Here is a 23,797-nt window from a genome sequence, read left to right on the forward strand (position 1 = left end):
GCTTGGTATGTTTTTGGTCCTCCGAGAGAAGATATGAAATAGGATACAGGAAATAATGAGATGAATTGACTGTGTTTAAAAAATGTTGATATGGCACAATTTTTGTGTCAATTTATCGGTAAGATTCATGTGATTTGGTGCATCTCTTTGTACAGACGCTTGCTTAGATTGGACCAAGCAGGACTCTTCTGACAGCAAGGTGAGGTTCATATTCCACATCTTTCCATCTATGGGACTGAATATGTTATTGCACAGCTTGCCTCGCCCCTCTGTCAGTTCCTTTTTCTGTTTAGAATCTTATCCATGTTTTTGTAACCTCTTGGCTTAAGTATTGCAATACCGTTTCTCTGACCTTTCCATTCTGGCCACAAACTCTATAAGGCAGCAGCTTGTATCTGGTCCTGTTGTTCTATAACTTTGTGTTGAATGGCAGAAAAATAATAAGTCATTTTGGTGTGGTGTGGCAGTGAACAATGTGGAGGCAAGTGGACCCACTTTAATTATCAGGGTTCACAGACTGCTGAAAAGAGCTATCAGATTGGAATGGATGAACTAATAGATTACTGATTCAACAAGGCACTGAGGGAAAATGGATATCCTGAACTGAACTAAGGATATTGATTCAGAGAAAATCATCAACAAGTTTTGGAACATCACTGGTTTGTTTAATTGGAACTGTCAAAGATATGAATGGTAAGTCATCAAATTTATCATACTGCTGTTGTCAGTTGGATGTAATAATTCACATAATTAGTTACTTAACTAACCATATAGTTAATTTTCTTTATAAATAATGCAAATTTAGTAAGTTGATCATAACCGTGGTATTTTATCAATTGACCAAGCAATCTGTTATTTTTTAATTATTTTCTAATCTCTTGAAAAACTGTTATAAATTAAATATGCTTAATTATACTTTGAGAACTACTCAATATTGTAATTGATTAAAATGTCAACTACCTTAGCAGAACCCTGGGGGAGTGAGACCAGAAACAGTGACAGCAGAAGTTGAGAGCTGCACATTTATTGATAGAAGTACATTAGTAAATATCTTTAGATAAAAGTCAATTCAAGTGAAGTCTGAAGATAATTCCAAATAGCTCAATATTAGTCCAGAGCTTGCTACTTTCTCGCCACGTGTTTTTGCTTAAGTTGTTGCTGAAAATGCAAAAAGTAATGGCATGGTGATCTAGTACCTCGTACAGGTCTACCCTTAACCATTGAAATTATATTCAAAATTTTAAAAACGTACTTTGCTTGGTATATGAGTAAGGAAAATAACAGTCTGAAGTGTTACCCAGGTCTTCTCTAACTTGAGTGAAATTTCATGGAGGGTAAAAGTTGCCTTGCTGGTGATTGAGCAACCTGGTAAGATGCTGCAGTGCACTGATTGCCTAACCCTGTCTTATAATTAGTAAACTGTTAGGTTTTTCAGCCAAGTATAGTTGGTAGTGTTCTTGTCTCTGAGGCAGGAGTTCATAGATTGAAGTCCTAATCCAAGACTTGAGCACACAGATCAAGGCTGATCTTCCAGTACACTGAGGAAATGCTGTGTTGTCAGGACTGCTATCTTTTGGATGAGATGTTAAACATGGACTCCACCTGTCTTAGGTGGGTGTGGAAGATCCCATGACACTATTTTGAAGATGAGGAAAGTCATCTCTAGTACCCTGGTCAATATTTATTTTACATTCAGTGTTACAAAAAAACTGATTATTGGGTCATTGATTTGTTGCTGTTGTGAGTTTTATGAGCACAATTAGCTGCTGACTTCACTGTTGTTCAAAGCAAAAACTAAGGATGGGGATGGTGGGTAGGAGGGAACTAAGTGTCTTATCGTTTCTAAAAACAAGAAGTCATTACCGGCTCTTCTGTATACTCTGTAGTCTCTTATTGACCATTGTTATTAATAACTTTGCACTATAGCTAAATGGAGAAAGTGAGTACTGCAGATGCTGGAGATCAGAGCTGAAAATGTGTTGCTGGAAAAGCGCAGCAGGTCAGGCAGCATCCAAGGAACAGGAGAATCGACGTTTCGGGCATAAGCCCTTCAAATCCCCATTTATTTGTAATAGGAAATGCTTACATTATGGGTCTAGCAAGAGAAGGAAGTAAATTGTTGTCTGGGTTATCAGTGTGGAGTGATGTCAAGGTTTTGAACCTGTCACATTGATTTGCTATCCATTTTCTGGACTGGTAAATTATTATTCTCAGTATTAACTTGATACCTATGCTTACAATTTGCCCTTTCCTTTGTTCACTTTATCTTCTTGCATCTTTTTTCAGTGGCTTTCTCCCTTGGGTTTTCATGTCCTCAGCTGTGTATACACTTTCCCTTCATAGATTCGTGGAGTCACTGATCTCTCTGAAGAAATTTTAGGTTATTCACTATGATTCTCTATTCCTCTCTTTCCCCCCCCCCCCCCCCCCCCACCCACCATCCTTTTTTCCTAACCTCCCAAAAGTATTTAATTTTTTTAGGCTTCAGTTTTGATGAAGAGACACATCAAAGCCTGCCTTTTTAACAGATGCTGACTGACCGTTTACCAGATATATTTGTTTAGACTTTACTGTGTTCGTTTTAGAGTTCTAATATTGCAGTTTTATTTATTTATAACAATTCTTGCTTGATTACATTGATATAAAGAATAAAAAAATTGTTTCTGGCCAACACCATTTTCAGCAGTGTAATAATCTTCCACGTTTTACCTTTCCTGATAGGGTTGAACAGGAACTATTCAATAGTGATGAATTGGGTTTTTTTTTCGCTTCTAGACATCATGGCGAGTCCAAGAACTAGACGGGTTCTCAAAGAAGTGAGGACTCAAGATGAAAACAATGTATGTAACTCAAAGAAAATGTTAAGATAACAATGTATACTTGCTGTTAAGAGCAATCTGACTTTGTGAAAAGATGCATGTTTCACAAGTCTGTGCAAAGCTAAGCATTTTATCTCTCATTTTTGTGCATCAGTACAACTGCAGATGGTGAAAAGGAAATATTAAAAATTGTGATATTTCAAAACCAATAACTTCTTAAAATTAGGCAATTTCATGTTATTTGTATAGATTTAGAAACCGTTTTGCAATCTCTTCTATTTAGCCATTTAATAAAATTTTATTGACTATACCTATTGGAGACAGATCCAATTTGGCAAATTTTACTATTGTACTACAATTAAAGAAAATATAAACCTGAAAATCGTTCTGTTATAGTCAAAAATTGCAATTATGCATGAAAACATTTCCATGAAAATGAGTCCATTTACTAAAATTTATTTTAAATAACTTTGAATATAGCTGAGTTAGTCAGTGTTGTACAGCATGGAAATAGACCAATCGGTCCAATGCATCCATACCAACCATATATCCTAAATTAATGTAGTCTCATTTGCCGCAATGCCTCTAAACCTGTCCTAATCATTCACCCATCCAGTTTCCTCCACTTTAGGCAGTTCATTCCATACATGCTCCACCCTCTGCATGAAAAGTTGCCCCTTAGGTCTATTTTATATCTTTCCCCTCTCACCCTAAATCTATTACCTTTAGTTCTGGACTCCCCTACCCCAGGGAAAAGACTTTGTCTATTTATCCTATCCATGCCCCTCATGATTTTTTAACCCTCTATAAGGTCACCCCTCAGCCTCCGACGCTCCAGGGAAAACAGCCCCAGCCTGTTCAGCCTCTCCCTATAGCTCAAATCCTCCAACCCTGGCAACATCAAGTTTTACAACATTTTTCTGATAGGAAGGAGACCAGAATTGCACAAAACATTCCAACAGTGGCCTAACCAATGTCCTGTACAGCCACAACATGACCTCCCAACTGTACTCAATACTCTGACAAATAAAGGAAAGCATACCAAATGCCTTCTTCACTATCCTATCTACCTGTGACTCCACTTTCAAGGAGCTATGAACCTGCACTCCAAGGTCTCTTTGTTCAGCAACACTTCCTAGAACCTTACCATTAAGTGTATAAGTCCTGCTAAGATTTGCTTTCCCAAAATAGAGCACCCCTCGCATTTATCTGAATTAAACTTCATCTGCCACTTCTTAGCCCATTGGCCCATTTGATCAAGATCCTGTTGTAATCTGAGGTAATCTTCTTCGCTGTCCACTACACCTCCAATTTTGGTGTCATCTGCAAAATTACTAACTACACCTCTTATGCTCACATCCAAATCATTTATATAAATGATGAAAGGTAGTGGACCCTGCACCAATCCTTGTGGCACTGCACTGGTCACAGGCCTCCAGTCTGAAAAACAACCCTCCACCACCACTCTCTGACTTTTACGTTTGAGCCAGTTCTGTATCCAAATGGCTAGTTCTCCCTGTATTCCGTGAGATCAAACCTTGCTCATCAATCTCCCATGGGAAACCTTGTCGAACGCCTTACTGAAGTCCATATAAATCACATCTACCGCTTTGCCCTCAGCAATACTCTTTGTTACTTCTTCAGAAAATTCAGTCAAGTTTGTGAGGCATGATTTCCCATGCACAAAGCCATGTTGACTATCCCTGATCAGTCCTTGCCTTTCCAAATACATGTTCATCCTGTCCCTCAGGATACCCCCCCAACAACGTGTCCACCACCGACGTCAGACTCACTGGTCTATTGTTCCCTGGCTTGTCCTTACCACCTTTCTTAAACAGTGGCACCATATTAGCCAGCCTGTAGTCTTCCAGCATCTCACCTGTGACTATCGGTGATACAAATATTTCAGTAAGAGGCCCAGCAATCAGTTCCCTAGCTTCCCATAGAGTTCTAGGGTAAACTTATCAGGTCCTGGGGATTTATCCACTTTTATGCGTTTCAAGACATCCAACACTTCCTCCTCTGTAACATGGACATTTTTCAAGATGTCACCATCTATTGCCCTACATTCTATATCTTCCATGTCCTTTTCCAGAGTAAATACTGATGCAAAATACTCGTTTAGTATCTTCCCCATTTTCTGCGGCTCCACACAAAGGCCACCAAGCTGATCTTTGAGGGGCTCCTATTCTCTCCCTAGTTACCCTTTTGTCCTTAATATATTTGTTAAAAACCCTTTGGCAAATAGAATTAAGGAGAATCCAAAGCTATCTCATTTTTGCTGTCCTGATTTCTCTCTTAAGTATACTCGTACTGCCTTTATAGATATCTGAGCTGAAAATGTGTTGCTGGAAAAGCGCAGCAGGTCAGGCAGCATCCAGGGAACAGGAGAATCGACGTTTTGGGCATAAGCCCTTCTTCAGGAAACATAGATATCTCCTGTCTATACCTGACAAAGCTTCCTTATTTTGGGAATTGTCTAAATGAGAAGATTATGAATCTTCCACAATATTTTTCTATAATGTATTCCTACACTTCAGGCTAAGATAAATGAATTTCTGACCTCTCAAGGCATGTGAGGTTCAGACAGGAAAGTGGAAAGAGACAAGAAGAATAGGTTCAAGTAGGAATGTCAGACCTACTACTGCTCTCTTTTGTTATTAATGTGCTTCTTCCACCACCCTTTTATGCAAAACAATTTTCCTTGTCATCTTTGATTATTTTGCCAGTTGTCTTAAATTTGTGTCCCCTTGTTGTGGACCTTTCAGCCATTGGGAGCAAGTTCTCTTTATTTACTGTATGTAAGCTCTTCAAGAATTTAAGGATCTCTGTCAAATGTCCTGTCAATTTTCTTAGATCCAAGGCTTTTCCAGTCTTGACAATTTAAAGCATGACCTTCTCTAATGATTCTAGTAAAACCTTCACCTGACATACAGTACCCAAAACTGAAAACCCATTAACATCACTTAAGTGTTTTATATAGATTTAGTATTATCTCCAGACTTCCTATTTCTCTGCTTGTTCAGTTCAGTTACTGGTTTATAATTCATGCTAGGAGAAAGTGAGGGCTGCAGATGCTGGAGATCAGAGCTGAAAATGTGTTGCTGGAAAAGCGCAGCAGGTCAGGAAGAAGGGCTTATGCCCGAAACGTCGATTCTCCTGTTCCTTGGATGCTGCCTGACCTGCTGTGTTTTTCCAGCAACACATTTTCAGCTATAATTCATGCTACTAATGTCCATTATTTAACAAGTCAAATTTAATTCATGTTAATATGGAAACTTGTAATTTTTTGTTCAGTTTCCATGTAAATGCCTGAAGAAATCAAAGAGATAGTCTTTGGTGAAGGAATATACTTTCTATTTGTGTAATGTTTTGTCCTTCTGCCTCCTAGATTTGCTTTGAATGTGGAGCTTTCAATCCTCAATGGGTCAGTGTCACTTATGGAATATGGATTTGCCTTGAGTGCTCAGGAAAGCACAGAGGTCTAGGAGTACATCTCAGGTATAAGCTCGGATTAAAAAAGAAAACATAACTGCAAAATGAAAGTTAAATATTGGTTCAGAATCCTTAAAGTGCCTCTTGAACAGCGTTGTAGATGTACATACCCCACCCCTTTTCCAGGACAATTGGTCATGAGCAACTGATGTTAGTCTAGCCAGCATTGCCTACATCCTGACAAGACTATATAAAGAAAATGGTCCTCCGTTGATGTGTCTGTTGAAATGTTAAGCCATGCAGGCCATTGCAATGCTACGAGATCTTATTGTCTTTGATCGGCACTGTGGCAAAGTATATCCTGGTTCCAATACCAGTGTCAGTCCCATTTCATTTTGAACTAGTCTACATAGTTGGAAAACCAGCTACTAAGTCAAGACTCGTATGATATTGGCTACTTGACTGTGGCACCATAATATGATTGAATTATTCCCTAGCATGCATTTAATACACTCAGGACAGAGGCATTATTACTAAATAAATAACCATTTAAGACCTGTTAATATTGTCAGTGTTAGATTTGGTGAAGCAGGTTTTTTTCTTTATGTTTAATAAAAAGTTAGGAATGAAATTCTTTGTGGTGGGGTCCCAGTGCATTTTCCATCAAGTATAGTTAGCTGTGACATTGTATTCCACTCCCAAAACACACTTAACTCCAACATCTGTCAACCTATGTGAGATTGCTAAATAGTACTGAATGTTATGTTTTACTTAGATTCATATTCACCAGCAAATAGATTGGAACTGTCCACACTTGTGTCATGAAGAGTCATAAAAGAGAATGAAATTTCACATTGTGTTGAATTTAAACCAGCTGTCGGAAGTGCGAGACTGTGTCCTCCTATCTACCTCCATCTTGCCACACTATCCTACTGTGGTTTATTAAGGGTTAGCACTACAATGAAATTGCATTTATTTGGAAGATACATCCTCTGCTAAAAATTAGAATTTGTGTATTAAACCAATTGAGCCCAATTTGGATATGTTATTTGCATCATTAGGAAAACAAACTTTATATTAATTGAACATTTTTTAAAAATGGCTTATTTGGTCTCCTGTTTCAATGTTTCTAGTGAAAATAATTTAACATCATCTTAGAAGAATGAAAGGCAATCTCAAATAGAAATCTAAAATTCTGACTTGACATGTTAGATAAAGGAGTGGTGTTCCTGATGGTGGGAAGGCAGGGGGTCATCGTTCAAGGATAAGGACTGAGATGAGGAAAAATTTCTTTACTTAGAGAGTGGTGAGTTTGTGGAATTTACTAGCACAGAAAGTATTGAGGCTAAAGCATTGTGTTTTCAAGAAAGAGGTATATGTAGCTGTTGTGCTTGAAGGGATCAAGAGGTATGGGGGTGTAATAGAATTAGACTATTGAGCTTGATGAACAGCTTGTGCATCGAATGGCAGTGTCCCGCTCTTTTCTTATATGTTTCCATGTTTCTATAACATAAAGTTCAAATGCATTGTATGTGTTAAAATCCTGGTGATTGAGACTGCGTAAAGTTAGTGGTTTTATTTTTGTTGATCTCGCTTGTATTTTGCTTCATGCATAAGGCTATCTTTTTTCACAAAGTTTTGAGAAATGTAATTTTGCTTAAAAGGTAAATAAAATACATTGCTTCCTACTGTCCTCTAGTTTTGTGCGGTCTGTTACCATGGATAAATGGAAAGATTTGGAATTGGAGAAAATGAAGGTTGGAGGCAACGCAAAATTCCGCCAGTTTCTAGAATCACAAGACTATGATCCATGTTGGTCACTCCAAGATAAATATAATAGTCGCACTGCAGCTCTTTATAGAGATAAGGTATTATAATACAAATGGTCATAAATTGTGTAACTAAGCGTTATTACTTCATTTGATAATCATTGCTTTGATGCTTCCAATATTCAGATGAAATTCTAACATTTCCCTAATTTGGTTTTAGCTGCTGCTAGTTGCAAAACCCTTCATGCAGGATATTCATACAATGTCAAAATCTTCAAAAAGTAGTTTTGTTACAGCTGCCCTCTTAACATACATTTGGTCATCATTCGTTTATTGCCTAGTTGCCATGCAACAAGTAATCATAGTATCTATGGTAGATAAGTATGATGTATCATGGCCCCCAATATTTGTATTAAAATATATCTAAAAGCATAAATTGTCCTTCATTATGTTTGTTACTAGTTAATGATGATTGTCCATAACAAGTTTTTATATACTGTCCTCTAAAATTTGCTACACAGATGTGTGTTAATGAGTTGCTTGCTTTCTGAAAAGTACATGTGCTGCTCCTCCATGCCTTTTTTGGAAGAATTAAAAGTCTGCTTTAAACTTCTAAGTATTAACAGAGCTCTCAAGAAATAAATGCAGTCTTTTGAGTTAGAATGTTTTGGGTCCAAACTCCATTCATGGATATGAGAGAGTGCATATTTGCCAAAAATCTTGTCCTTTGGATAAGACATTAAATCAAGGTCATAACTTCCTGACCAATGTTTCACTTAGATTTTCAAGATCTCAAGGCACTATTTGAAAAGAGTAATTGTCACACTTCTTTATGATTGACGCCTGTTGAAATTCGATGGGGAAAAATAGAAAAGCACTAAGGAAAAAAAGAATTAATCTTTCCAATGGTTCACAAAGCATCCATTGTTGTTAGCTAAACCTGGGCAACCTGAAGTTAAGCAGAATGTTTATCTACTTTTTGAAGAAAATATATGGATGAGAAAACTTTTGAAAGTTAATCACTAGACATTTTAAGAATTGGGCAAATATTAATAGCAATTTACCTGTCAATTCTGCTGCTTATCTGTTTTCCGTCCCTCTCCATCTTCTGGGTAAAGTTTCATGGGCAATATTATCCTTGCAGAATTTGCCAGAGGAGCTTCTGTTTTGTGTGAATAGTGTGTTGGCCATCCACTTGACGCTAATTTTGACCTTTCAATACTGTCAGCATATACACACTTACAACTAGGGCTACTGCATAATTTTGGTAGGAATAACAGTGAAAATGATTACTATTTGAATTATAAAAAATTGCAGCATGCTGCTGTGCAGAGGGACCTGGTGTCTTTGTGCATCAATCACAGAAGGTTGGCCTGCAGGCACAAGGCAAATAGAATTTTGTCCTTCATTTGCTAAAGGGATTGAGTTTAAAAGCGGGGCTGTTATGTTGCAGTTTAATAGGATGCTGGTGAGGCTGGAGTACTGTGGGCAGTTTTGGTCTCCTTACTTGAGGGAGGACATACTAGCTGCAGAGGGAGTGCAGAGGAGATGCGCTAGGTTGATTCTGGAGTTGAGGGATTTGACTTATGAGGCGGGACTGAGTAGACTGGGATTATATTCATTGGAATTTAGAAGAATGAGGAGGGGATCTTATAGGAACATATACAATTATGAAGGGAATAGATAAGATAGAAGTAGAGAGAATGTTTCCACTAGCAGGTGAAACCAGGACAAGAGGGCTTAGACTCAAAATTAGAGGGAGCAGATTTAGGACTGAATTGAGAGGAACTTCTTCACCCAGAGGATTGTGAATCGGTGGAATTCCCTGTCCCATGAAGTAGTTGAGGCTTCCACATTGAATGTTTTTAAAGCAAAGATTTTTTGAACAGTAAACAAGTTAAGGGTTATGGTGAGAGGGTGGGTAAGTGGAACTAACGTCTTGAAAAGATCAGCCATGATCCTATTGAATTGCGGAGCAGGCTCGAATGTAGGCCTAGATGGCCTACTCCTCCTATTTCTTATGTTCATAATGTTCAGAAGTGGAAGGCCTTCTCAATTATTTACATTGACTAAACTAAGAGCAATAGTTTAGTTTCATAGAAACCCAACTAATCTGCCTGAGACTAATCACTTAACACAGACTGGGAGTTGAAACTGAATTGGCCTGATGTGCATGTTTTGACTATGCAGACTAAATTTGCTGTGCTGTCATTGGAGCTTTAGCTAGTCCATCTCAATGGTTTATATCAAATAAAGTGCAGAAATTGAGAGGTCAGTATGAGGCGGTTTGATTTATAGTGCTCTATGTCAGGATAATGGGAAGACAACAACTTTTTTTTTAATATATGTATATAGTCCTTTTCAAGTAGTAAACATGTCAAGACGTTTTGTAGAAATGGAAAATAGAGGCAGTAATCCAGATCAATAAATGCTTGTGTATTAAAATTATAAAAACATTTGCTTGTCTACTTCTCCTGGTTCTCGTGGCAGCTTGTTTAAAGTTGTCTTCCTTCAGCATGTTAGTGGAGTACCAAGACTAATATATTGTCATTAAGAATATCGAAGATGTGTAAATCCTTAAGGGAATAATTATGTTCATGTTCAATGATGCAAAATTATCGCCAGTTTCAGTCCAGATGAACACCTTACTTGACCTGCATATTAATAATTAGCAAACAAACAAGAATTAATTTTTTAATTGGTTCAGAAAGTACTTACTACTGTAAATTTCCCATAATTCGGTGTTTAAAAAAAAGCAGACTTCTAAGGGAAGTGTTTAAAAACAATGTCTTTGCATCATTTCTGTTGTCTCATCTTGCATGTGTTCTGTTACTTTGAGCAAATAGTGTTGAGTTTTGGCATACATTTTTAACTTGTTTCTTGGTAACCGCATTGCTTCTGCATCATTAACAATGTACACATTCATATTAATGCGGTTTTTAAACAAAAACTCTGGATCCATAATATGTTATGAAATTATGTTTTAAAAAATTGCAAGCTGTCCCATCTGTCATTCTGAGAGACAACACTACATGCACTTGTTTTTCTTATCGATTTTCAGATTGCTACTTTAGCTGAAGGTAAAGAGTGGTCTATTGAAACATCAGAAGCTCGGAATTGGACCCCACCACAGCCCAAAGTATCTATTTCTTCAGCTCATCGGTATTTAGGCATCACTTTTCTTCTATTACCCAAAGCTAGTGTTCCACTGTTGCCGATAATGTATAGTGTAAGACTGATGAGAGTAAATAGGTCCCAATAGGATATGTAACTTTCTTTATATACTTGCTGAAATAAGTCACTTATAGACGACAGTGACATTGGATATCATAATTTGACACCAAAATTTAGATAAAAGGTCTGGTTTTATTAAATTCAAAGGCAACTTAAACGCAAGAAGAAGTTATAACAATTAAGCTTGGAGTTCAGTTCACACAATACTCTGTAGACCAGATTCTCTTGTGACTCACAGTAAACATATTGCACTTAAATCTTAATTATGTTCAGTCTTCAGCAGTCGAATCCTGAGTCCTGCGTTTTTCACAAGGTCATTTTTGTTTGTTCTTGAACTCTGCATAGCCAGCTGTCCTATTAGGTGGACACATCATTCTCTACAAGCTAAAGGGTAAAAGCAAATTAAATTTGCTTTGACAAAGGGTCAGTTAGACTTGAAACGTTAGCTCTTTTCTCTTCTTACAGGTGCTGCCAGACCTGCTGAGGTTTTCCAGCATTTTCTCTTTTGGTTTCATCCTCTACAATCTGAAGTGTGTCTTTATTTTGCCCAAACTTTTGTGAAAAGCATGACCTCAGAATTGTAACTGATAGTTATTCGATATATTGGCTGCACACATTCTCCTTTTACAACAGGCTGATTAAAACATTCTTATTAAGTTGTGGCACAGCTTCACTCAAGCAACGAGTTTATTTTATGTACAATGTGTGAATGAACAGGACAATTTTCACTCTAGGAACAGACAATTTCTTTATGGTCATTGGAAAAGAAAAAATATCTAATATAGGAACATGTATTATGAGCTCACTAAATCTGTGTTCACAGTTCTCAAGCTAAGTAGTTTAAATCCAAACTGATTTGATTATTAAAATGTAGGCAGCTCCTTGTTGCTGTCGTATAAACAGAAACGATCGGCTGTGTTTACATATAAAAGAGGATGGATGTGTACTTTCTACCCCTCAAAATCTATTAATAGACAATATAGTTTACACGACTTAATGCACATGAATATTTCACCAAAATTAGTTAAAAACATCAAAGACCATCTTCATTAACTTAAAGTTCTTAACAACAAATTGATCATTTAGTTGGTGGAATCTTTTCTTCAAAACCATGACTGTTGACACATTTTATAATCTAGCATGAGCTACTATCTTTGGCCTTTCATCTGAATAACCTGCTTGACATACAATTTAACTGATACGAACTGTGAAAATTATTTAAGTTACAAAGTTACGATACAGATGCAAGCTAATTTACCATACTTCAACATCGTGGTTAAGAGCTATCTACAGATATATGAACAAAGAATGAGAGTAGGTCACTCGAGCCTTTGAGTCTGCTTCACTTTTCAATAAGATCACGGCTGAACTGATTTTAACCTCAACTGTATACTATTGCGAATCCCTGATAATTGAAAATCTATCTACTTCTGCCTTAAAAATATTTAAAGATTCTGCATCCACACTTCATGGTCATCATTGCTGAGGTTGGTAAGAGAAGATTTGAGTAAAGTTCAAAATCGTGAACAGTTTTACGAAAATAGTTAAGGAAAAAATCTAGTGCTAGAAGGCTTGGTAATCAGAGTGCAAAAATTAAAGGTGATCTGCATGTTCTTAAATTTAATTTTGGATCTTTTGCTGCTGGATGTGCTTGTTTGTTATTAGCAGATTGTATAGTTTAGAAAATTCAGTCTGTCTTTTAAGTCCACATGAAGGAACAGTACAAAAGCAGGATAGTTTAAAAATGCTAGGCCTGCCCAATATCAAAAACCATAAACAATGTAATTGAAAATAAAATATTAATGTCCTACAGCAAGAGCAAATACTTGCATTAGAGGCTCAGAAATCATTCCACATGTCAATCCTAAAAATGTATTTTGCTGATTAAAGAATCATACCACAGGGAAACAGGCCCTTCAGCCCAAGTTGTTCTTGCTGGCCATGTTTCCTAAATTAAGCTAGCCCTATTTGCCTGTGTTTGCCCCATTATCCCTCTTAAACCTTTCCTACCAATGTCCCTGTTCAAATGTCTTTTAAATGGTGTAATTGTATCTGCCTCTATCACTTCCTCTGGCATCTTGTTCCATACATGCTCTGTATGGAAACAATTGCTCCTCAGGTCCTTTTTAAATCTTTCCCCTCTCACTTTAAACATGTGCTTTCTAATTTTGGAGTCCACTGCCCTGGGCTATTTCACCTTATCTATGTTCCTCTTGATTTTATAAATTACCAAAAGGTCACCTCTCAGTCTCCTATGTTCCTGGGAAAGAAGCCCCAGCCTATCTAGCCTCTATTTATAACTCAAACCATCCAGTCTACGTAACATCCTTGTAAATTGTTTTTGCACCCTTTCCAGTTTAATATCATCATCCTCCCTGTAGCAGGGTCACCAGAATTGTATATAGTACTTCACAAAAGTGGCCTCACCAATGTCTTGTACAGCTGTAATACGATGTTCCAACTCCTGTACTCAATGTTCTGATTGATGAAGACAAGCGTGCCAAACATGTATCTTCTCTACTCTGTCGGCACTTTCAAGGAACTATGTACCTTCACCGCCTAGATCTCTCTGACAACACTCCACAGGTCCCTACCATTAACTGTGTCAGTCCTGCCCTGGTTTGTCTGACCAATATGCAACACCTTGCATTTATCTGAATTAAACTCCATCTGCCATTCCTTGGCCCGTTGGCCCGGTGATCAAGGTCCCATTGCACTATGAGATAGCCTTCCTCACTGTCGACTATACCACCAATTTTGGTGTCATCTGCAAATTTACTAACCATACCTATATTCACATCCAAATCATCTATATAAATGACAAACTATGGTGGTCCCAGCACCAAACCTTGCAGCACACCACTGGTCATGGGCCTCCAGTCTGAACAACAACCCTCTACCATCACCCTCTGTCTTCTACTATCAAGCCAACTTTTGTAGTCTCACTCTCCCTGAATTCCACGTGATCTCACATTGTTAACCAGTCTATTGTGTGGAAGTTTGTTGAAGAATTTGCTAAAGTCATGTAGACAATGTCTACTACTTTGCCTTTATCTATTTTCTTGATTACTCCTTCAAAAAAACTCAAATCAAATTTGAGAGACATGACTTTCTTCGCACAAATCCATGCTGAATATCCCTATTCAGTCCTTGGCTATTACTTCTATCAGAATGAAATAGGTTGGCAACATTGTGAACACTGTGGTTCTATTTGAGACAGTGGTCGGAGAAAGGGAGGAAATAAGAACTGATGTGAATCAGGAGGGAGAGTTGTGTTGTCAGTAATTTAATTTGAACAGTCAAGAATGCTGAAGGTAGCTTCCATAATTAAAATTAACTTGAACCATGAAATGAAATGAGGGAAACTGAGAACCAATGCATGCACTGGGCTGAGGCAGGCAGGATCTTCAGGAGAAGCTTGGCTTGGTGGGCAAGTCAGTAAAGGCAAAAGTGCTTAAGTTTAGGGGTTGAGTGTGGAGGATACATTGAAGAGAGATTAAAGGAGACAATTGGCAGTGGAGAGAAAAAGCTAGTAGTTGTATCTGCAATATACAATGATCCTGGATTATTGAACAGTTTTGGAAGAAGACTGCAGGAGCCGAATGCATGATACGGTCTAACTAGATTTGTCAGTCGATGGGTAAATTTAGTATATGGCAGACGTTTTCACATCTGCACTGTTTAGTCATGAATTAATAAAGATAGAATTAAATTGTTGAGAGGAGCAATACAGACACATTTCACTGTCTGTACTGCACAAAAGAGCAGGCAGATTTAACAAGGAAGGAGATTTGAAAGTTGATTATGAAAGCCTTCAGTTATGCCATCAAATGCAAGAAGCAGGAATTGTACCTGGAATGGAGCAAAAAATGTTTTTAGGGAAAATCCAAGTATAAAAAGCTACCTAGATGCGTTGACTCACCAGTTTGACTGAAGAGGTGTAGGCATTGATTCTATGCAATTTGAGGATTGAGTGGTTTCACCAGCAGTAGATTTGTTAAATAAAGAGTGCATGAGGTTTGTTAAAAGGGAAAAAAATGTAGAAGTATCCATGTTTTGGTATGGAAGAAAAGATTGATTAAGACTCCTATTGCAAGTTGAACTATAGTTGCAGGATGAAGACTGTAGGTAAGAACTGGAAAAAGACGTCTTTAGGATTGATATTGTGGAAGCATTTCTTCATGCAGAGTGTTTTCCAGGTGTAATTAGTTTAAAAGTCTGAATTTGTTAAAGAGGCAATTCAATGTTGTGATGGGAGAGCCATGAATTTGTTTTGGAAAGAGAGCCTATTATTTGTATTTGACCTCTGTGATTATATGAAGGTGAAGTGCCTCAAGGTTAATGGATGCATTTTGAAACTGATAGGATCAAATTATTGGAACTGATGCTTTTTAAAATTTTCAATAATGAGGTCTGTCTCACAGAAAGTGAACTTTGTGATTAATTAGATTAAATATTTCATCAAGCATTTTAATATAAAGGAAAAATTTTGGAGATCATAAAATTTCAATAAAACTGGTGACATAGTAAACTGAAGAGAAAACTAAGGACTGAAGATATTTAATCTTTCTGTGCAAATAAGATTAAGTAATTGTAACAGACTGAAGGATATTAAATTTAAATGTCTGAAGATTTAACAGAATTTCAATTTAACTTTTTGAGGTGAGGCATTGCATTCCTTTAAGTTTACAGCTGCAAATATAAAATTTCCACTGTACTATATTTTTCCCTGTTAATAATACTAAAATTTAAACAGGAGTATGTATTTCAATAATTGATTCCATTTGAATATTGATTATATGTGGCCCTCATTTGGGGAGTGACTCCACATTGTCTAGTGGATGATTACAGTGTTAAGCTGATAATTTGGCTGTTTCTTCATTTGCACCACTTGGGTATTTCCTGCAGGAGTGTGATCTAGCCAAGTTGCATGATCAGTTGAGTTCAGCTGCTTATTGAATGCTTTGTTCACTTAGCAGCAACTTGGCTTCTCTTCTGCTTGGATCAAGTTTGATTTTTTTCAAAAAATTGACGACTAGTAGTATTGTCTTTTATTACTTCTGTGATTGCTTAATTTTGATGTTTGATGTTTTAGTTGAACTATGATGCACAGATTATGGCATTCTGCAAATCTTCATGTAAATAGGTTAAAACATGAGCAGGCTATCAACAATAATGCTACAACTATGTTAACATCATAGAATCCCTATAGCATGGCAAGAAGCCATTTGGCCAACAAGTTCACACCGACCCTCTGAAGAGTAACCCACCCAGACCCATTTCCCTACCTATTACTCTATATTTGCCCCTGACTATTGCACCTAACCCACACATCCCTGAACACTATGGAGAATTTAGCATGGCCAATTCACCTAAGCTGCACATCTTTGGATTGTGGGAGGAAACCGGAGCACCCAGAAGAAACCCATGCAGACACTGGGAGAATGTGCAAACTCCACACAGACAGCTACCCAAGGCTGGAATCGAACCCGGGTACTGACGCTGTGAAGCAGCAGTGCAATTTACTGAGCCACTGTGCTGTCCCATTATAAAATGCATATGTAGTCTTGTTATTTGCCTTTTCAACATGGAACCATAGACTCGTACAGCTCGGAAACAAACCCTTCGGTCCAACCGATCCATGTCGAACACAATCTCAAACTAAGCGAGACACACCTGCCTGCACCTGGCCCATATCACCCCAATCCTTTGCTATTCATATACTAATTCAAATGTCTTTAAAACGTTGTAATTGTACTCCCATCCATCACTTCCTCAGGATGTTCATTCCACATACGCACCACTCTCTGTTTACCCAATTTGTCCTTGGATCTTTTTAAAATCTCTTTCCTCTCACTTTAAAAATGTGACCCCTTGGTCTTAAAATCTCCTAGGGAAAAGACAACTACCATTTACTCTCTCTTTACCCCTCATTATTTTATAAACTTCTATCCGTTTGTCTCTCAACCTCCGACATTCCAGTGAGAAAAGACCCAGCCTACCCAGACTTTCTTTATAACTCAAACCTTCCATACCCAGAATTATCCTGGTAAATCTCTTCTGAACCCTCTCCACATTGCTAATGTCCTTCCTATAACTGGGTGACCAGAACTGAGGCAGTATTTCAGAAGATGCCTTGCCAATGTCCTGTACAACCTCAACATGATTTCCCAACTCCTATACTCAAAGAACAAAGCAGTCAAGGCAAGCATGTCAAACACCTTTTTCACCACCCTGTAGAAAGAATTATGTACCTGAATCCCGAAGTTCCCTCTGTTCTACAACATTAGTCAAGGCCCTACCATTAATTGTATAAGCCCTACCCTTGGTTTTTGTACCAAATTGCAATACCTCACAGTTATCCGGATTGAAATTCATCTGCCATTTTTCAGCCTATTGACCCAGTTGATCAAGTTCACTTTTTTATAATCTTAGAAAACCTTCTTCACTATCTACTATGCCACCAATTTTGGTGTCACCCGTAAATTTACTAATCATGCCTTCTATATTGTCGTCCAACTCATTTGTATAAATGGCAAATAAGAGGACCCAGCACCAATCCCTGTGCAACATCGCTGGTGACAGTTGGAAAAGCAACCCTCCACCATCACTCTGTCTCCTGCTGTTGAGCCAATATGTATCCAATTAACAAGCTGAGTCTGAATCCCATGTGACCTAACTTTACTAATTAATCTACCATGCAGAACCTTGTTGAAAGCTTTCCATTCTTGTGTTTCAAGCTAAAAAAAGCATTGAGGAATCATCATGTACCACTTTGTTATATCGATATGTCACTGTTACAGATACATTTTTTTTTTCTCCATTTATGGTATTACATATTTTCTTTGGTAGTTCCAGACCTAACCAAGCTCCTGGATCATCTACTGATAAAATGTTTGAGGACTGGCTCAACGATGATAATTCCTATCAAAGGTAAAATTTTACATTTCTATCTAGGTATCTGTGATGTATTTTGTTTCCTTTTGTTGTTTTTCAGTTGATGGAGTGATGATTAATTTCCTTTCATTCTTTAAAGTGGCGGAGGATTTGGTAGTCAGGATAATCGTTACGTTGGATTTGGAAACAGTCCATCTCCTCAGAAAAAGGAAGATGATTTTCTCAACAACGCCATGACTTCTCTTTATTCGGTATGAAATAATCTTGGATTTGTTATAGTTATGGTTTTACTTCAGAACTCTCATGGGAGACCTTTTTTTTGGACTACTAGTTAATACCTAATTTTAATTATGCGTGACCACCAAGTGACACTGTTTTCAAGTATATTTTATCTTGTGATAAAGATTTGGGAGTAACCTTGTACCTGTTATCTGAACTCTGTACTTATAGTACAAATTACTTAACTCTGTTTATTGAGGAAAATTGATTTTATGCTGGCTTTAACAACTTACTCTGAGACATAAGATTTTTGTTCTGTATATTGATTTTCAAATAAAGTGTTGTAATATTCTTTGAATAGTCAATGTAAAAAATGCAGTTACATTGGTATCACAAATATTTCTTATGATTGTTAATGTGACAATTTCTGACTGTTAGCTGGAAATTGCAGTAATACTATTTAGGCTTTGTAGTTTCAAGAACATATGGGGCACATTGTTTAACTAAATGTCATTCTTACCTCATGCTTGCTTATGACAGTTAGATTTTCTAGCCTTAAGAGGCTATGATACCTGACCCTATAATAAATGATTCTAATTATCACTAAGCAAGAATTATCTTTATTGTCACGTACTTGCATGAGGACAATGAAAAGTTTACAAGTCTCTACTTAGGGTGCTATCTTAGGTACCAAGGTATTCTTATGTGAAAACAAAATTAGAAAAATAAAGAAATAGGAGTTCAGAATAACAGGCCTTCCAACCCAGCCTGTGGTGGACTCCCCCCTCAAGTCTGGGTCCATGCTGGATTTCAGCCCAGACATCACAGAGGATAGGAGGTTAAAAAGAAAAAAAATGTGAAAACAGAGAGGGAATAAAAAGAAACAAAGTGGTCAGCACAGACCAGCTCCAGCTCAGGAGTCCCACATTGCAACCTTGGTGACATTTTGGAGCAATATCATGTTTAAAAAAGATAAAACTGCCAAATGCACCTTTCAAACTTCCTTCTCATCAAAGAATTATAGTAATTTTTTTTATAAGCGGAAACACTAGTCACATAAGACACATAAGACAAGGTGGTGAATGATCAATTGCTCTTCAGAACTTCTTTAGTGCTATGCTGAAATGTCAGTCTGGACTTTATATTCAAGTCTTTCTGGCTTATGAATGTGCTGTCACAGGTCTACTCTAAGTTTGACAGATCTGCTAATACATTTGCAATATATAGTAAGGATCTCAAGATCAGTAAAAGGAAGTTACTGCAAATGCTGGAATCTGAAACCAAAAGAGAAAACGCTGGAAAATCTCAGCAGGTCTGGCTGCATCTATAATGAGAGAAAAGAGCTGACGTTTCGAGTCTAACTGACCATTTGTCAAAGCTTTGACAAAGGGTCAGTTAGACTCGAAACGTCAGCTCTTTTCTCTCATTACAGATGCTGCCAGACTTGCTGAGATTTTCCAGCATTTTCTCTTTTGGTCTCAAGATCAATACCTGGGTTATTTTTCTGCTAACCTTTTGTTTTTAACTAATATAAAGTTTTCATTTTTGGTAACCTTATTTTGAAATCTATGAATACTAACTTGAATTTCTAGCCATGCATATAAATGGGTATGTTTAAGTTTTCAAACTTTAGCCCAGTGCTCAAGTCCTTTGATCCGTCCATATGAATGTATGGAATCTTCTCTCGTAGTTATTTGCAAACACTGCTTAGCTACTTGACCTATGGTCAGCTTGACTGGAGCTTGTGGGAAGAGAACAGAAAAATGGTCAATATGATTTAGAAGTTCAGTTGTTCAAAGCTTCACATTACCAAATTTCTGAACTATTGTCCATTATTAAATTTGGAAATTCAAATCCATCTCAGAAATCAAAATCTAATGAATGGCCTTAATTAATTTAGGATATATTCACTATTTTACAGGGCTGGAGCAGTTTTACTGTTGGGGCCACTAAGTTTGCATCAGCTGCAAAAGAAGGTGTAAGTAGCACTGTTGCAATTTCTGCTTTTATATCCAGAAACAGATTTTCAATTGGGTAAATGCAGTAATGCATTTTTATTTTGTTACTGATGTTTGCTGAACCTTTCATATGTTGTTAATTTAATAGTTGATGTTAAAGAGAAATTCAAAAGTCTAAGCACTTCTTTTTAAAAAAATAAGTACAATTGTTGCTTCTACATTTTTGTAAGCAGTGTGTGTTTTAAAAAAAAAAAGCAAAAGTCAGGCACAAAAACATTCTTTGTTTAATTAAGACATTTTCAATGTGGTTTTCTTTGACAAGTTTGTATATTGAAGGAGAGTAATGTTAAAAGAAGATTAATGATGAAAAGTACTGAAGATATGTGGGTGAAATTAATCATTATTTTGCTCACCAGGCAGTGAAACTTGGAAGTCAGGCAACACAAAAGGTACCTGTTTTTTTCTTTATTCATGTTGTTCCATACTCTGTATGTCAACTACTGTCAGATGTGGCTGAGATAGTTTAGCACCCAAAATAACAGGCTTTGGCAGAACAATCAAAGGACTGGAATTTAGATTTTCCACTCCAGATTAACCAGCTTTTCAAATGCAATTCATATTTACGGCATTGAATGCATATTAAATAATCTTGTTTTGGTTTGGGGCAGAGTGGCGCCTTGGTAATGAGGAATAATATTGGGAATTTTTGAATTGCTAAAAGTGGTTGTTCTGTCCTTTGTTGCTTTCTTGCTGGATAAAGGTTTGGGGCTACAAGCAGCAGTCTGAGCCGGTAAAGTGTTCGTTTTCCAAGCACGATAGATTGTTTACTAGCAACAGTGTCCGTTCAATGTGTAGCATCAATATCCTCCTTTTATTTTGATCAACATCACTTTGATTTTATGTGATTACTCAAATTTTAGGAATTTGCTTTGAATCATAAGTTTGTCTGCACAAGTAATGAGTGTTTATCAAGTGTTTTAAATGCATGATTGGAACCTTTTAAGTTGTTGCTGAGCTGTGGTTTACCTCTTCCATTTAGCAGTCCAGAAATTGTCTGAAGGTACCACTAGTATTATCATTGTAATGATATTTTGTCATGGTATAAAGAACTCCATTAATTTTTCTCTTTTCCCTTCAACTTCAATTTTATTCCGACTTCATATTAGCTGGTAGTAGAGGTCAGCTTTTATGCATCAGGAAATCAGGAGGACAAAAAGGGGACATGAGATAGCTTTGGCAAATAGAATTAAGGAGAATCCAAATATATTAAGGACAAAAGGGTAACCAGAGAGAGAATAGGGCCCCTCAAAGATCAGCAACCCGGCCTTTGTGTGGAGCCACAGAAAATGGGGGTGATACTAAATGAATATTTTACATCAGTATTTACTGTGGAAAAGGATATGGAAGATATAGACTGTAGGGAAATAGATGGTGACTTCTTGCAAAATGTCCAGATTACAGAGGAGGAAATGCTGGATGTCTTGAAACGGTTAAAGGTGGATAAATCCCCAGAACCTGATCAGGTGTACCCGAGAACTCTGTGGGAAGCCAGAGAAGGAATTGCTCGGCCTCTTGCTGAGATATTTATATCTTCGGTTGTCACAGGTGAGGTGCCGGGAGACTGGAGGTTGGCTAACGTGGTGCCACTGTTTAAGAAGGGTGGTAAAGACAAGCCAGGGAACTATAGACCAGTGAGCCTGACCTCAGTGGTGGGCAAGTTGTTGGAGGGAATCCTGAGGGACAGGATGTACATGTATTTGGAAAGGCAGGGACTGATTAGGGATAGTCAGCATGGCTTTATGCGTGGGAAATCATGTCTCACAAACTTGATTGAGTTTTTTGAAGAAATAACAAAGAAGATCGATGAGGGCAGAGCAGTAGATGTGATTTATATGGACTTCAGTAAGGCGTTCAACAAGGTTCTCCATGGGAGACTGATTAGCAAGGTTAGATCTGACGGAATACAGGGAGAACTAGCCATTTGGATACAAAACTGGCTCAAAGGTAGAAGACAGAGGGTGGTGGTGGAGGGTTGTTTTTCAGACTGGTGGCCCGTGCCCAGTGGAGTGCCACAAGGATCGGTGTTGGGTCCTGTACTTTTTGTCATTTACGTAAATGATTTGGATGCGAGCGTAAGAGGTACAGTTAGTAAGTTTGCAGATGACACCAAACTTGGAGGTAAAGTGGACAGCGAAGAGGGTTACCTCAGATTACAACAGGATCTGTGGCAGATAGAGTTTAATTCCGATAAACGCGAGGCGCTGCATTTTGGGCAAGCAAATCTTAGCAGGACTTTATTGGTCAGAGTATTGAGTACAGGAGTTGGGAGGTCATGTTGCGGCTGTACAGGACACTGGTTAGGCAGCTGTTGGAATATTGCATGCAATTCTGGTCTCCTTCCTATTGGAAAGATGTTGTGAAACTTGCAAGAAAAGATTTACAAGGATGTTGCCAGGGTTGGAGGATTTGAGCTATAGGGAGAGGCTGAACAGGCTGGGGCTGTTTTCCCTGGAGCATTGGAGGCTGAGGGGTGACCTTATTGAGGTTTACAAAATTATGAGGGGCATGGATAGGATGAATAGACAAAGTCTTTTCCCTGGCATCAGGGAGTCCAGAACTAGAGGGCATAGGTTTAGGGTGAGAGGGGAAAGATATAAAAGAGACCTAAGGGACAACCTTTTCATGCAGAGGGTGGTGCATGTATGGAATGAACGGCCAGAGGAAGTGGTGGAGGCTGGTACAATTGCAACATTTAAGAGGCATTTGGATGGGTATATGAATAGGAAGGGTTTGGAGGGATATGGGCCAGGTGCTGGCAGGTAGGACTAGATTGGGTTGGGATATCTGGTCGGCATGGACGGGTTGGACCGAAGGGTCTGTTTCCATGTTGTACGTCTCTGACTCTGTGACTCTAAGTAAGTAAAAGTATCGAACCAAGTTCACGTATTGTTTTAAAAACAAAGTGCTGGTGAAACTCAATAGATCTGGCAGTATCTGTAGAAAGAGAAATAGCGTTAACCTTTCGAGTCTGGTATGACTGAAGAGAGAGGTTGAAAATGTCTATATTGTTTTACATTGTAGAAAGTGGTTGGGTAAACTAGGTGGAACAACATCATTTTCCACTTTTCCAGTTCTGAAGAAGGGTCATAGAGATGTACAGCATGGAAACAGACCCTTCGGTCCAACCCGTCCATGCCGACCAGATATCCCAACCCAATCTCGTCCCACCTGCCAGCACCTGGCCCATATCCCTCCAAACCCTTCCTATTCATATACCCATCCAAATGCCTCTTAAATGTTGCAATTGTACCAGCCTCCACCACATCCTCTGGCAGCTCATTCCATATATGTACCACCCTCTGCGTGAAAAAACACTAATTCTGTTCCTTTTCTCCATGGAACCTGCCAGACCTGCTGAGCTTCTGCAGCACTTTGGTTTTATTTCAGAACTCCAGAACCCATAATA

At 37.9% G+C, this 23,797-nt stretch overlaps 1 protein-coding gene across 15 annotated transcripts in view; it reads left to right on the forward strand.

The window, feature by feature from the left end:
• Positions 1-23,797, forward strand: part of arfgap1 (ARF GTPase activating protein 1) — a 73,678-nt gene that overhangs the window by 39,046 nt on the left and 10,835 nt on the right. For 5 of the 15 annotated variants that reach the window (XM_087994888.1, XM_087994893.1, XM_043710397.2 and 2 more), the window contains exons 2-11: positions 156-199; positions 577-693; positions 2,722-2,840; positions 6,211-6,320; positions 7,954-8,122; positions 11,085-11,185; positions 18,110-18,190; positions 18,294-18,405; positions 20,295-20,351; positions 20,748-20,780. In XM_087994888.1, coding sequence (XP_087851014.1) covers positions 687-693; positions 2,722-2,840; positions 6,211-6,320; positions 7,954-8,122; positions 11,085-11,185; positions 18,110-18,190; positions 18,294-18,405; positions 20,295-20,351; positions 20,748-20,780 — 789 coding nt within the window. In that variant the 5' untranslated portion in view covers positions 156-199; positions 577-686. Of the gene's footprint in view, positions 1-155; positions 200-576; positions 694-2,721; positions 2,841-6,210; positions 6,321-7,953; positions 8,123-11,084; positions 11,186-18,109; positions 18,191-18,293; positions 18,406-20,294; positions 20,352-20,747; positions 20,781-21,091; positions 21,122-23,797 lie in introns of all 15 variants that reach the window. The other 10 variants (XM_043710388.2, XM_087994890.1, XM_087994885.1 and 7 more) reach the window with 6 other exon arrangements.

This window comes from Chiloscyllium plagiosum, unplaced genomic scaffold (assembly GCF_037043375.1).
Source record: "Chiloscyllium plagiosum isolate Xiang-an unplaced genomic scaffold, Cpla_swu_hap1 HiC_scaffold_15, whole genome shotgun sequence".
NCBI lineage: Eukaryota > Metazoa > Chordata > Chondrichthyes > Orectolobiformes > Hemiscylliidae > Chiloscyllium > Chiloscyllium plagiosum.